The sequence below is a fragment of the Seriola lalandi genome, unplaced genomic scaffold, assembly GCF_002814215.2.
Source record: "Seriola lalandi dorsalis isolate HSWRI2012SDOR001 ecotype SW California unplaced genomic scaffold, Sedor1 jcf7180002054933, whole genome shotgun sequence".
NCBI classification, from domain to species: domain Eukaryota; kingdom Metazoa; phylum Chordata; class Actinopteri; order Carangiformes; family Carangidae; genus Seriola; species Seriola lalandi.
Genome location: NW_019525485.1, coordinates 5,153,921 through 5,167,181, shown reverse-complemented (window position 1 = coordinate 5,167,181; position 13,261 = coordinate 5,153,921). Strand labels below are relative to the sequence as shown.

General features: G+C 40.1%; 3 protein-coding genes and 1 non-coding gene across 4 annotated transcripts; 2 read left to right on the top strand and 2 right to left on the bottom strand.

The window, feature by feature from the left end:
• On the bottom strand, positions 1-71 carry trnae-uuc (transfer RNA glutamic acid (anticodon UUC)). Its single transcript has one exon. It is a non-coding gene; the product is annotated as a tRNA-Glu (tRNA).
• Positions 72-566: 495 nt separating this feature from the next.
• wbp4 (WW domain binding protein 4) lies at positions 567-4,126 on the top strand. Its single transcript, XM_023393365.2, has 10 exons — positions 567-686; positions 855-927; positions 1,021-1,083; positions 1,793-1,919; positions 2,015-2,194; positions 2,324-2,394; positions 2,513-2,588; positions 2,694-2,908; positions 3,025-3,263; positions 3,384-4,126. Coding segments are annotated over exons 1-10 (1,248 nt in total). The 5' UTR covers positions 567-684; the 3' UTR covers positions 3,586-4,126.
• mtrf1 (mitochondrial translational release factor 1) lies at positions 1,921-7,580 on the bottom strand. Its single transcript, XM_023393364.2, has 9 exons — positions 6,957-7,580; positions 6,693-6,790; positions 6,527-6,608; positions 6,315-6,422; positions 5,843-6,015; positions 5,618-5,735; positions 5,378-5,514; positions 5,196-5,294; positions 1,921-4,981 (listed from the first exon to the last, which is right to left on the bottom strand). Exons 1-9 carry the CDS (start codon positions 7,534-7,536, stop codon positions 4,841-4,843), a joined length of 1,536 nt encoding a protein of 511 aa, XP_023249132.2. The 5' UTR covers positions 7,537-7,580; the 3' UTR covers positions 1,921-4,840.
• A 544-nt stretch (positions 7,581-8,124) lies between these two features.
• ccdc122 (coiled-coil domain containing 122) lies at positions 8,125-10,091 on the top strand. The gene is made up of 5 exons (XM_023393309.2): positions 8,125-8,343; positions 8,617-9,015; positions 9,210-9,326; positions 9,521-9,594; positions 10,016-10,091. The coding sequence occupies exons 1-5, from the start codon at positions 8,236-8,238 to the stop codon at positions 10,089-10,091; spliced, it is 774 nt and encodes a 257-aa protein (XP_023249077.1). The 5' UTR covers positions 8,125-8,235.
• The last annotated feature ends 3,170 nt before the right edge of the window (positions 10,092-13,261 follow it).

Sequence of the window (13,261 nt, the reverse complement as noted above, 5' to 3'; positions counted from 1 at the left end):
TCCCATACCGGGAGTCGAACCCGGGCCGCCTGGGTGAAAACCAGGAATCCTAACCGCTAGACCATATGGGACACCGTCAACAATTTCAAAAAATATAAAGATAAATATGAATCATTGATGAGTTCATTAACGCGTATATATTCGTTTTATATTTGTGTTTCTCAAATATTGATATTGTTTATGGGAACAAATTCAAACATCATCGCATCTAAAAATAAATAAATAAATAATTTACAATCATTGTGAGGCAATACTTTTTTGTGCTTTTGGTTCTCAATAATTAGCAAGATTTGTATTTTATTGCTATTATTATATATTGTATTTTATGTATTTTATATTTCTACAAAGCATTTCTATATTACACCACCAGCGGGCAATAAAATATCAAAATAAACCGGTAGAGATCTTGCTCGACGTCCTTAATAACCAAGCTATCCTTTTCGATCGAGGTGCCCCACAACCTCTTAAAGGCTTTTTTTCCCACATTTCTTTATTTTTGCGGAGTTTTTTTCTTTTCCTTTTTCCATTTAATTTTAACCTGTAGTCTCGTTTGTTCTGCGCCGGGCGATGGCGTCATCAGTAACGGACGGTGTTGTCATTCTTGAAATGTGGGAAGCGGTTGTCTCTTTATTTGGTTCGTTTTAAATTCTCCGTCGCAGTTTAATCTACAAAGTCCTGACCAAAATGTAAGTAAATCGATACACCGGGGAATTTTATTTGTACGTTCAGAGCCAGTTACTTATTTGGCCCTGGGCAGGATTTGGGACAGTTAGCCACGTCAGTTGCCCATGCTAAAGATAACCTAACTCATTTATGTTTGTTATCCAGTAATAGTTGTTTTTGTGTATTTTCAGGGCCGACTACTGGAAGTCACAACCGAGGAAATTCTGTCAGTACTGCAAGTGCTGGATTGCAGACAATAAGCCTGTGAGTGGGTGGAAATATGCTTTGCATGTTGCTGAGGAAAGTTTCTACAAATATACTACTAATGTCTCTCCTGGTGTTTGTTTTCCTCTGCAGAGCATTGAATTCCACGAAAGAGGGAAGAATCACAAAGAAAATGTGGCTGCCAAAATTTCAGAGGTATTTACATTTACTTTTTTCTTTCTGTGTTTAAGCAGGGACTGAATATTCCGTCTTTCAGGGGTGAAATGCTGCCAACGAGATCGATAATATGCCTGCAGTTAATTGAGCAAAAACGTAGTTAGTAATGTGAGTTGAATTTCATAATCTGAATGAACCTTGCCCATGCAGATTCTCAGTCTGCTTGCTGATTCACAAGAACTCAGCACTCAGGCAGCAAGTAATGATTATTTTAATTACTGATTAATCTGGCAAATTATTTATTTGATTTTTTGATAAATCAATTAATCTTTTGTCCATGAAATACTACAAAAGAAAAGGAAAACATCCTCATGCATCAAAGTCCTCATATTTGAGATGTTAGAAAAAGCAAATATTTGCCTGTTCTTTTTTGAAAAATTACTATTCGGTTATTATATTATTAAAATAGTTGCTTAATTTTCTGTCAGTCAACTAATTGGCTAATTGTTGTTTCCCTAATTAACAATTCTATAACCAAAAATACAAATGTTCTGTATTCATCAATTGGGGTTCACAGTAACACACACAGGCATGAATACTAACAGCCAAGAAAAACTTGCCTGTCTTGGCACTGCTCTCAGGACTGGCAGGGGAGATAAAGTCCAGGCATAACACTCTGACTTGACAGCTCTCTTCTGATTGGCTAGTAGTAGTTGTCACTCATGCCCTCCTATCTTTCTTTCTGCAGATTAAAAAGAAGAGCATTGAAAAGGCGAAGCAGGAGGAACGTATGTCTAAAGAGTTTGCAGCGATGGAGGAGGCTGCGATGAAAGCATATCAGGAAGATCTGAAGAGGATGGAAAGGGAGGCAGCAGGTAACTGTTTGACATTTTAATGAAATAATGTGGAAGCTATGTGGGCAAAACTTTTGCTCTTTGATTACATTTAATTGTTATTGTGCTATGATCAGGTTTACCACCCCAAACAACTACTGCCGCTAAGCCACAACCTCAGGCAAAACCCCATCCCAGAAAACAGCAGAAGAAAGAGAAAGCAACCAAGAGGTTCACAAAGCAAACAGCAACGCGGGTTTGGGTTGAAGGACAAACAGATGATGGACAGACATACTATTACAACACAATAACTGGAGGTAAGGAAACCTGAAAATACAACTCTTCTTTAACATGACAGTTAACCCACAATAATTTTATATTTCAGTTCAAACAGACTCTTTTCGATGTGGTTGCGGTATTTTGTTGTCTATGTATTTTAACTACAGAATCTCAGTGGGAGCAACCAGGGGGTTTCCGGGGAGAAAGTTCAGCCTCTGCACACCCTGGACAGACTGAGGTTAATAATCAAATGTTTTTGTTTCTGTGCATTTTTAGTATATTTATTTTATTTCAAACTATATTGTATTATTCTGTTCATAGTATGCATTTATATGTTATATCATGTTTCTCTTTAGAGCTCTTCAGGCTGTCCTTGGATGGAAGCCGTCAGTCCTGATGGTTATACATATTACTATAACACAGAGACTGGAGGTGGAATACGTTTTTATGCATTTACACTTTCTTCTACTTATTTTCTGTGTGCTTTATTGCTGGATTTCATTACTAATTGCACGCTATGTCTTTCTCACCTCACAGAGTCCAGCTGGGAGAAACCAGCAGACTTTCCTTCAAATGAGGCATCTGGATCCGGGTCCTGCAGAGAAGAAGAGAGTCAAGAGGAGCCTTTAACCCCTCAGCCCGAGCCACTTTCAGGAGGAGAAGAGAGCCCCACTGGGGCCCAGGCATCTCAGGAGGCTGAGGTCCCTGAAGAAGCCAGTGAGCAGCCCAAAGTCCCAAAGATCAGCTTCAGGGTGAGAGAAGCGCATGAGTATTAGCAAAAAGAATTTTAACTTCTGCCGGTTCAGATTCTATGAAAAAAAAAAAAAAAAAATCGAGACCTCACAGTCCTCGTTTTTTTTGTTTTCAGAAAAGGAAAGCAGAGGCTGAGCCTTCAGAAAAAGAGGGAGAAGAGAAAGCAAGTGATGATACTCCCAAACAGGATGCTGAAGAGATGAAAAAAGAGGAGGAAGAGGTCCAAAGCACAACAGCTGAACCTGAGGAGAAGAAAGAGGAGGAGGCGACACAAGTGGTGACACAAGCCAAAAGGCCCAAAGCTGCCAATCCATATGGGGCCTGGGAACAGATCCAGGAAGAGGAGGATCCATTGTAAGTGAAGCGCTATTTGAACGGTTAATTAGGATACCGGTACACTACGGATTGCTCCTCTCATTTATTTCAGTAGCTACTGAAAAGGCACTGAGTGTTTCTTTTTTCTTTATTCTCCAGTGCCAATGTGGACCTACAGTTGCCCCAGGTGGAGGGAAGCACAGCCAGCGCTCCAGCTGACGTGCCGCCGGAACCCAAACCCAAGTTCAAGGAGCGCATCATCACCTCCCTTGGAGACGAAGGTGGACCTGCTTCATTCAGGAGGAACAAGACGCAGAACGGCAAATCCAGGAGCCTCCGACAGAGAGACAATGACGACTGACCCAAACGCGTCAAAGCTTCAAGCCAGAATGAGACTTTTACACCAATACAACTCTTTCTAGGAACGTGCTGACATTGAAATGCACCGTTTTGATCTTTGAAGTATGCGCAAATCTTTTTTTTTTTTTTTTTTTGTATTAACATTTTTAGGACAAATTGGCTGAAAAAACACATTTTTTCTAATCCCAAAAATGTCTACCATTGGACACAATACGTGCTGTTTTTCTGTACCGAGATCGGTCGCAATGAAGCTGTGCGACGCTTTTATAGTCTTCAGGTTGGTATTATCCCATTTACGCAATATTGTAGGCAGCCTGGCGTGATAATTTTGGTGAAGACATGTCTTAGTCTGGTAATCGCAAATGTATCCATACAGAGCAATTCAAAAAGTTTTTGTATTTTCCACATCTGTATTTTTTTACCAGTGTAAGTTATGAAAGGCTAGTGGAAACACCATTGCATTACTTGTCAGTTAAAGTGAATGAATGTCATACATTATGAGATGGGGAAAATGTGATCTCAATAAATGATGACTGTCTGGATACTGAGAAAATTATTTTTTTCAAAATTTAACTGATTGGAGGGAAAGCTTTTCAGCCACGCGTGAATAAAGAATCATCATAATTAATTAATACCAGTTAGAGTTAAATGTCCAGCCATCGTGAAGAAAACATTCATTTATAATAAGAGATGACCAGAGAAGAAAAAATTGGAGTTTGTTGTTCAGCTGGCACACATACACAGGGTGTGACATGCTCTTGGTGAGTGAGTGTAAAAAGCTGATATGTGGTTTTACCGCACCCTGACTGGCAAAGAACCATCGAGAATATTTACCCACAATAAACAGTACTGATGGCTGTTTACATTCAGTGTAGACAGTCAACTTTACTATCAAGTTTTTACCGTGAAAAGTAGTAATCATACTAAAATATTTATAATTTATACATAAATATTGCTCATCTGTAAAGCTGTAGCATTATTTAGGGAATTGCCATGGCACAAAATATATAATTTCATATTTTATAACAAAAATAAAAATCTATTATGAGCAATGGTTGCAGTTCCTCTTATGTATGTATGTATGCATCCTTTGCAATGTGACTATTGCATAAGTGTAAATTTCAATATGAATGATGATATAATATATTTTTCAGTCCTGGTATGCAGTCACAGTACCGTAGGATGTGTTGGAGAAAATCATCCACTACACCACATATTGCATGTTCAGTCCACCTGACAGGAAGCTGTTTTGTGCATCAGTCTGCAGATTGTCCAGACTCTGGTTGTCTCAGACTGCCGCTGCTGCTCTCCACCATCTCGAGAAGAGACTCCCTCTCTGCGTGTTCAAGTACGTCAGAGATCAGGTCATCGAGAGCCGCCCCTCCTCTCATGAACTCCTGAACACATGGACCAGAACATATGACACTGATTTTTACTAATGAGTTGAGAGATTTAAAAGTGGGTAATAAAAAAAATTTAAGAAACCAGAGATTCAACCGTACACAACAGTTTTGCCTGTTTTACAAGTTTGAAAATGACAAGAATGACAAACTTAAAATGTACGGGTTAACATTTCCTTATGGAGACACGTTGACTCTCTTAATATCTAACCTTAATGTCTCTTGTGACATATCCAGTCCTGTGGTCTGTGACACGATCCTGGCTGAAGTTGTAGGTGCGAATCCTCTCTGACTGAGAGCGTGTACCCACCTGTAGTTAGGAACGTGAGAATTAAGACATTGCAAAAATATCTGAATATTACATCAGTTTTCCTGGTAATAATGGTCACTCACCTGCTGCTTTCGTGCAGTATGCCTCTGCTCAGTATCTTTACCCATCATGCTCTGGTAGAGTCGGGCCCTCAGCACACGCATGGCGGTATCTCTGTTTTGCAGCTGAGAGCGAGTCTGCTGACTTTCAGCTGTTATGCCTGTTGGGAGGGTAAACTAACGGTGAACACAGAAGGCGACCAGGCCTCATATTTATATGACATAAAAGCAGAGCTGTCCGTAAATGTTTCTGGCATGTTTTACCGGTGGGGAGATGAACGACGCGCACTGCGCTGTCTGTTGTGTTGACACTCTGGCCCCCGGCACCTCGAGCTCTGAATGTGTCAATGCGAAGATCCTTTGGATCGATGTGGACATCAAACTACAAACACAGAACAAAAAGGACACAAGTGGAAAAAAAATACTTTTCTACCATGCTAATAAACGCAGACTTATGAGAACGCAGGTGGGAAAGAGACAAGAGTGTACCTCCACTGGCTGAGGCAGAATAATAACAGTCATGGTTCCTGTGTGGATACGCTGCATCCTGGAGGAGAGGCCCACCTCAGGGATCCTCTGCACCCGGTGTGTTCCTCCTTCATGCTTCAGGTGTCTGTACACATTGTCCCCGGTTATTCGTATCGCTGCATGGTGCAAACCCCCTGAGACACACGGTCAATCAATGTTAAACTTTTTATGCTCTTTGGACATTTTGACTTGTCACAGCAAAAAAAATGGGAGCTGGGTTAATAGCATTTATTCTGTTTTAGTGCAGCAGCTGAAAGACTGATTGGCTCAACATTTTTTCATGGTCATGTCCATGCACTACCATTTTAGACACCACTGAATTAATAAAGATTTATCTACAGTGTATATGTTGATCCTGCATAAAAAAAAACAATTGAAACTGAACACTCAAGAAGATGAATGATACAGAAATACAGTCAAAAACATGATTTACCATACTCAGCAGGTGTGTAGTTATAAACCTCAAAGTCCCAGTTCTTGTAAGACGCAAAACCCTGGTACATGTCAAACATTTCTCTGCTGAATTGCTGACAGATGTCACCTAAAACCACATTTAGGATAATAGAAAGTTTAAGAAAACGTATCGGCAAGCCGATTTTAAAAATGTAAAGAAACAGATTATTTTCTGTTTGCATTCTTTCATACCTCCTGTTGTTCGTCCTGATACGACCTCCAGCAAGACATTACTGGAGTCAAGAGGGTCAGTGGGCACAAGTGCTTTGATCAACTGGAAAGAAAGAAGGTTCCACTCATTAACTCTGAATTTTCTATTTATTTCAATATATGTTTGATCATTATTTTGTGTTCTTACATCTTTTCTCAAAGCCAAAATCTTGCTGGAGATTTGCCCTTCCTCCTCCTTTAACAACTGGGTGAGCTGTTCGTCTTCATCTTTGGTACCAGCTGAACCTGCAGTCAGGGGGAAACAGAACAAGGCATTTTGATGCTATCTGCAATTTAACATGGATACCATCTGACATTCTAACACTGTTTAGTTTTTAATTTCCTCTGTCATTACCAAAGAATTACTTTATGTCTTGACATTTGTTACTGACAGAAATACAATAATACTCACCATTCAGTAGTGAAAAGACTTCCTCGTGGTCTTTAAGGGCTTGTTCAATACTACCAAATATATTTGCCAGAGGCAGCAGCTCTGTGTGTTTCTTTATAAGCTGTTTTCTGTCAGACTCGTTGAGATAAACATGTTGTAACCTCTCGCTGAGGTCTCTGTACTCCCCCATGAGTTGCTGAAGGTACCTCTGGAGAGACTCGCTCTGATACAAGTCCCCCAGATCGCTGTGACTGAGACGTTTTGATTCTACTGTGCCCCAGTAGGGCACCTCTGTAATGTTAGCATATTTCAGACTGGTGTGTCCTGGCAGTGTCCTCCATCCTCCTCTTATTCCTGTACTGCTGTAAACTACACGGCTACACAGTGAGCACAGTCGAAACCAGCGATTGACGAGCATGTCACTACATTTACAGCGCAATGAGTAAAGAAAAACAATATCTACACGCGTTGTTGGAGTGTTTTCACTGCAACTGTAGCATGTAAGACAAACCGGAAGTAGTTTAGGAAAAGAGGTCGAGGAGACGAAAGAAGTGAATGCTGGGAGCTGTAGTTTCATTGTATAGTACTTTGGTCCAGCCATAGTTGAACTCTTACGTTATTTATTTATTTATTTATTTATTTATTTATTTATTTATTTATTTAATCAATAACCATGTTAAACTAGTAAATACCATCATAGTTATCGTACTCACTGGCGCTACAGTTTCACATATTGACATCAGTTCGCTAGCATTAGCATTGATTTTGTCATTAAAGTAACATTGGTACAGGTGTTGGCTAGTTTGTGCCGAACCTAACGCAGTCACACAAGCCTACAAACTGAGGTCAAAATGTCAAACTTTAGAGCCAGTGCCGACGGTAAGATGATAGTACCTAGTTAAATATACCTATTGACAAAAAACAATAAAGAGAATTGGTGCTTAAGTATTTAAGTAACTGTGCTGGTGAAAGTGATTTAACTGACTATGAAAAAATAACAAATGCACTAATGTCAACTTTGTTAGCCTATTATTAGCTAATATTAGCTTACTGAACTCACTATTTATTTTATTGTGCTAACTGTAGCTATAACCACATTAGCTATGGATTAGTAGATGCATATTGAAATCCCTAACATTTTGTGATGTGTTCAGGGGTGTCTGCCAAATCAAAAGATGACATTTGGAAATACTCTTACTGACTTATTAGTGAAAATGTGATTTCTAAGTGGTTACACTAACAGTCAGAAGGTTTTACAGAAACCTAACTACACTTTTATCAATGTCCCTCAGGAACACAGATGAATCCTGGTTTTTCATTAACCAAGGCAGTGGAGGATGTCAGTAAACAAGGCTATACCCAGATTGAGGCCTTGAAAGAGAAAGAGAAGAAACTCAGCTCCCTGCAGGTTCACCTTCACACCTTAATTTAATACAGGCTGAAGTTAATGCTGCTTATAAACTAAATTATTTTCTCTGTTACGCACTTAAACACTTTCTTTCATTTTGCTAAATGAAGAAGTGTATACCTTAGCTATTACTGGTAGTAACAGTAACAGTATAAGCTGCTGTAATGGTAGAAGTAGTTGGTGGCCTAAAAAGATGGATGTATATTAAGAGCTGGCAATTAATTACTGCAACGCATTGGTGGGGAGTAGAACTTGTTATGCTTCCTTTTCCAGACAACTCTTTCAGATGTTGAGATGAAAGGTAAGAAGGCAGAGCAGCAGCTGAGATCTAGAGTGAGGGAGATCCTAGTGCTGGAGGGCGACATGGAGCACCTGGAGCAGCAGACTAAAGTCCTGCATGATCGCTGTGTATCCATCAGCAAAGAAAACGCAGAACTCCAGATTCGTACACGTGAGGAGGAGGAGAAAGCTTGCGTGGCTCGGGAGGGGTTCGACACCTATCGACAGAAGATGGAGGGTCACAGAGCAGCTGTTTTGCATGCAGCGAGCCAGACGGAGGTCCATAAGAAGCTGGAGGAGAAGAAAGCGCTGGTCAGGATGTTGACACGGAAAAAAGAGGAGCTGAAGAAAGATTTAGAGAATCCAAATGGAGACAGTGTGCATATGGCAAAGGTGAAGATAATGATCGGGAATTGTACTGAAATTTTAAACTTTATGTATTATATTTTTTGTTTTTGCTTTCCTTTGATTAGACATTTATTTTTTACTCTTGTACTCCTTCGTTTGTTTTTTTCCCCCCATAAACCTTCCACAGAGATCTGCAGTATCCGTAACCATTTTATTTTTCTGCATTTGTTTTTCTGCAGAGAGAGATTGATGCTCTGAAGGAGGAGATCTCTGTGAGGAGAAAGGCCATAGCTGAGAGGAGAGAGCGACTGCAAAAAGAGCATGCGACTCATACCCAGATAAAGAGAGACATAGAGGTACGGCAAAGAGAAGTTTATACTAGGCTTGCGACCAACGTCCCAGAGACACATGGTGATGTTTATCTGTTGTCCTGTTGTGTCCAACAGTCCAAAATCCAAAAGCATTAAGTGTAAAATAAATAAATTGAGACCCTGTTAGTCTCAATAAAAACTCATCAGACTTTATTTTGTTTGTGTTCCCACTGCCTCAGATCCAGAACAAACGCTATGAAGCCATTGTCAAGCGCCTCCACTGCCAACTGAGCAGGGCCCAGGCTGTCTACAGGTGAAAATAAACACAGACACCATCTATATTTATACAGCAATGAAGTGCTTGCATACACTTATGTATTATACACTAATGTTTTGCACAGGTGTTAATTCTAAATTTATTTACCAAAGGAAAGTAAAAACTAAAAATAGCAAAATGACATTTCCTTGGCCCTTTGTGACTAAAACAGCTCTAGAATTCAAAAATGAGGAATACATTTGGTTGTTTAAGATACATTTAAAACAGGAATTTTCAAATTTTCATATCAGTGGGAAGAAAATCATTGAAGAAGTTTTTTACCCCATCACTCCTCATGCAGCCTTTTCATTTGCTGCAATTTAACAGGAGGGTACTTGAAGGCAAATTACCCCAATGATGCAGTAATGTTCAACATTGTTACATTAAAAGCTCCCAAATTATGTCTGCTTTATTTCAGGCAAATGTCTGAAGACATCTACCACATGGAGAGACAGCTAGCTGAGCTCAAGAATCAGCAAGAGTCCTCAGCTTAAATGTAAGCCTGTGTTATTATTATGGGTCTATTTGTTAAAGGAAGAATTGTTGCTATTACTACATTTGAACAACTGGGGGCAGCAGTGTCAACTAAATGCTTAACTTTATCTGTTTAACTTGATCACAAAACCATCACCTGGACTGTTATAGAGTAGTTTTGATACCAGATGTTAACACGGCAGTTATTGCTGAACCTTTGCCTTTAAACACGCGTGTTGTGTCAGAGAGAAAACCATAAAAATATCAAAATATTTGCCTATTATCACATTATTCGATTTCCTCGATAACAGATGAGCATGCAGGAGTGTTTTGCTTTTAAGACCAAAGGGGCGATATGAGCGGGGGCGTGGGATGGGATTTTAGGTCAGGTGGTGACAGTGAAAACAGTGAGTGTCCACAACAGTGACCCGCGCAGAACAAAAGCCAAGTGTCCGCACTCTAACTGTCGATGTGATGGTGTTGTTTTGGTACACGCTGTTCCAGCTTCCGCTTCACTGGGTCGCTTGACGGTCTGCGAGGTGACAGTCCCACTGCCGGCTAACAAGGGCGTGACTGTGCTACTTCAGCCATAACTCAAAACTCATTAAACGATGAGAATGCCTTTTCAGAAACCTACTCCACATCAGAATGTATCGCATCAGTCTCTGAGAAAAGCTGTAATATATATCAAGATATAGACATAAGACTCTTCGCGTTGTTGGAACAGTTATATAAAGCCAAGAGAAGTCATGGAATTGCTCACGCAAGGCCTGGGAAAGCTGCAGATACATACACAATGTACAGATGAGCATTTAGATTAAGTGAAGATGACACTATAGCGAATTGGAAAGATGAAAAAATACTTATACAGCACCGTCTTGTTCACAATTTTTCTTTTATTCTACACAAACATAAGCTTTGAGCACAGAATTAGATAACATTGCATAGGTATGTTTTGTGTTTTTTGGTGTGTGTGCGTTTCTTCATAATTGTCAACCAATTAAGAACTAAATTACCAATTCCGAGACAAATACCTGCAACTATTTTATATTTAAAAACAATTACTTTATGAAATAATTGTATTGAGCAAGTAAACTGTGCAGTGACCCACAGTCTCTACAGCTTATAGAGTGAGAGGTAGTCTAGTACACTGTGTGGGAGGTAAGGGGCAATATGTAATGAATTACCCAAAAGTTAGGACTGTTTTCATTACTTACTCAACCACAAACTGTAGTTAAATGGGCCATTTCCTTAAAGGTGTGCTAGAGGGGAATATCCAGCCAGTCTGGGTGTCTGTTGTACTGCAGTGCTGCCCTGTGTGACTGACCTTATTAGCATGTTCTCAGCCTGACAGCCCTCTGCTCTATCCTGTTGACGCTTCCAAGCCCCAGGGCTCCTCCACTCAAACTGTCAAAACACACAAATTTACACACAACTATTTCAGACATAGAGTCGTGAGCAAATGTGCAACAAACTGCCCGAACCATCCTCTGTAGAGAAGACAGTCCAGAAATACACCGCAGCGTCACTGGCTGAGTGCACATATATTTTCCCTCCTCAGAGCGTACAAATTGTACAGTACAAGCACGTGCATGTACACCCACAGTGCCACTCCTAACGGTGTGACCTTTTAAAATACCCGCCGATTTCCACCCCACCTTTCTTTTTTAGCCTTGATTCCCTCTCCAGTGTTGCAGTGTGCCATAGTGGGGAGGTGTTAAAATGAAACTCAGTGTGTGTTATTTGTTTTTCGACCACATTGATGCAAATTATGGATTGTCAAGTGAACTGTGTTGCACTTGGGGAGCAGTTCTTTGCAGTGAGTTCCTTTGTAAGAAACTCTTTCAATAAATGCCATTCATTTCCTCCATCCCAGCTAATTTAGTCTAGCTAATTGGGGAATGAATTTAACACTGGCCTTTTACCACATGCTGGTTTTATTTATTTGGCTGTGACACATTTGTCTACTCCATTTTGGCATCAACCGTCATTTAAAAATATACTTGGCTGCTGAAATAGAGAACATAGAGGGGGAGTTTAGGGATTTACCAGCCAGTGGGAACTATAAACTGACGAACATTTAAATACTTTTTTTTCCTGTGAAAGACATAAAACAGTCGACTTTATTCAGATATTTCACTACATTTTAACCATGCTAAGAAGTATCTAATGTTAAAACTGTAGTTTATGGAAAACTGGCTTGCCTCCCTCCAAGAAACATCTTTTTCACCGTGTGATAAATGAATGTGCAAATAAATAAAAGCTGCTCGACGAGCTGCAGGATGGCTGAGTTCAATTATTTCTCTGGGCAACATTGTCGTCTTCAGCAGATGCCATGCGCTGTTTACTAATTTTGGCTCTCCAATAAAATTAGGTCCGTAGAGAAAGTAGTGGAGGGTGTGGAAAGAATATGCATGCAGTTAAAGTTCACTAAAAAGCATCAACAAATTTCAGTTTGTTTAGTTATGACTGTTATTGCCACATCTACTCAATCTCGTGCATGATTAAAGTGTGTCTGACTGGCATATTTCCAGCTGTTTGCAGCTCTGGCTAGCTGCCCATGTTTGTTAACGTTTAGGCAGAGACAGCTGACCTGGAGTGTATGAGAAATCGTTATACGCATGGCCTCGAACGTTGGCCTGTGTAATAAATTCCTGAACTACTGTTTACAGGAGAGTTTGGCAGCCTCTGCCGAAACATAGCGTTAGAGGTGTAAAAAAAAAAGCAGATGTATTGCAGGAGTGTCTCTATTTTGCTGGTTGTGTGGGTGTGTGAATTATCTAAATGCAAATATTCAAAGTGTGTGAATGCTTTAATGTGCACATGTGTGTGTTTGCATTGGCTGATTCCCAGTCACCTAATCCACGTTCAGTTTTTTTTTTTTTTAAATCTCACCTGCATAAAGAAAGTGTGTCAGTGTGTTTGTGCAGGTTCGTACCTGGACGTTATCTCTTCTGTGAGAACCATTTTGAAAACAAGTCAGTGTTAAGATAATCCTTCACCTACGAAAACATTACATCTTCTGTGAGTGTCGTCACTCATCCACGCTGGACAGATCACATTCCTCGCAGATGTGCCGTTTTTCACAGCAGAGTATCTGCCCACTGCTCCAAGAAGCAGCTTATTTATCTTTCTACATCAGCCCAGGTTCCAGTCATGAGATCCTGCAGCAGCATTGAGAGATCACTGG

What these genes read in the sequence shown, in the direction of transcription:
- wbp4 (XM_023393365.2), top strand. An exon ending in TTACAACACAATAACTGGAG is followed by an intron (nt 2,195 to 2,323) that starts GTAAGGAAACCT and finishes TTTTAACTACAG; the next exon opens with AATCTCAGTGGGAGCAACCA. An exon ending in CACACCCTGGACAGACTGAG is followed by an intron (nt 2,395 to 2,512) that starts GTTAATAATCAA and finishes GTTTCTCTTTAG; the next exon opens with AGCTCTTCAGGCTGTCCTTG.
- mtrf1 (XM_023393364.2), bottom strand. Translation starts at nt 7,536, where the DNA reads ATGGCTGGACCAAAGTACTATACAATGAAACTACAGCTCCCAGCATTC. An exon ending in AGTCTTTTCACTACTGAATG is followed by an intron (nt 6,791 to 6,956) that starts GTGAGTATTATT and finishes CCCTGACTGCAG; the next exon opens with GTTCAGCTGGTACCAAAGAT. An exon ending in TTCTGCCTCAGCCAGTGGAG is followed by an intron (nt 5,736 to 5,842) that starts GTACACTCTTGT and finishes CTGTGTTTGTAG; the next exon opens with TTTGATGTCCACATCGATCC.
- ccdc122 (XM_023393309.2), top strand. Translation starts at nt 8,236, where the DNA reads ATGAATCCTGGTTTTTCATTAACCAAGGCAGTGGAGGATGTCAGTAAA. An exon ending in AGAAACTCAGCTCCCTGCAG is followed by an intron (nt 8,344 to 8,616) that starts GTTCACCTTCAC and finishes TTCCTTTTCCAG; the next exon opens with ACAACTCTTTCAGATGTTGA. An exon ending in ACAGTGTGCATATGGCAAAG is followed by an intron (nt 9,016 to 9,209) that starts GTGAAGATAATG and finishes GTTTTTCTGCAG; the next exon opens with AGAGAGATTGATGCTCTGAA.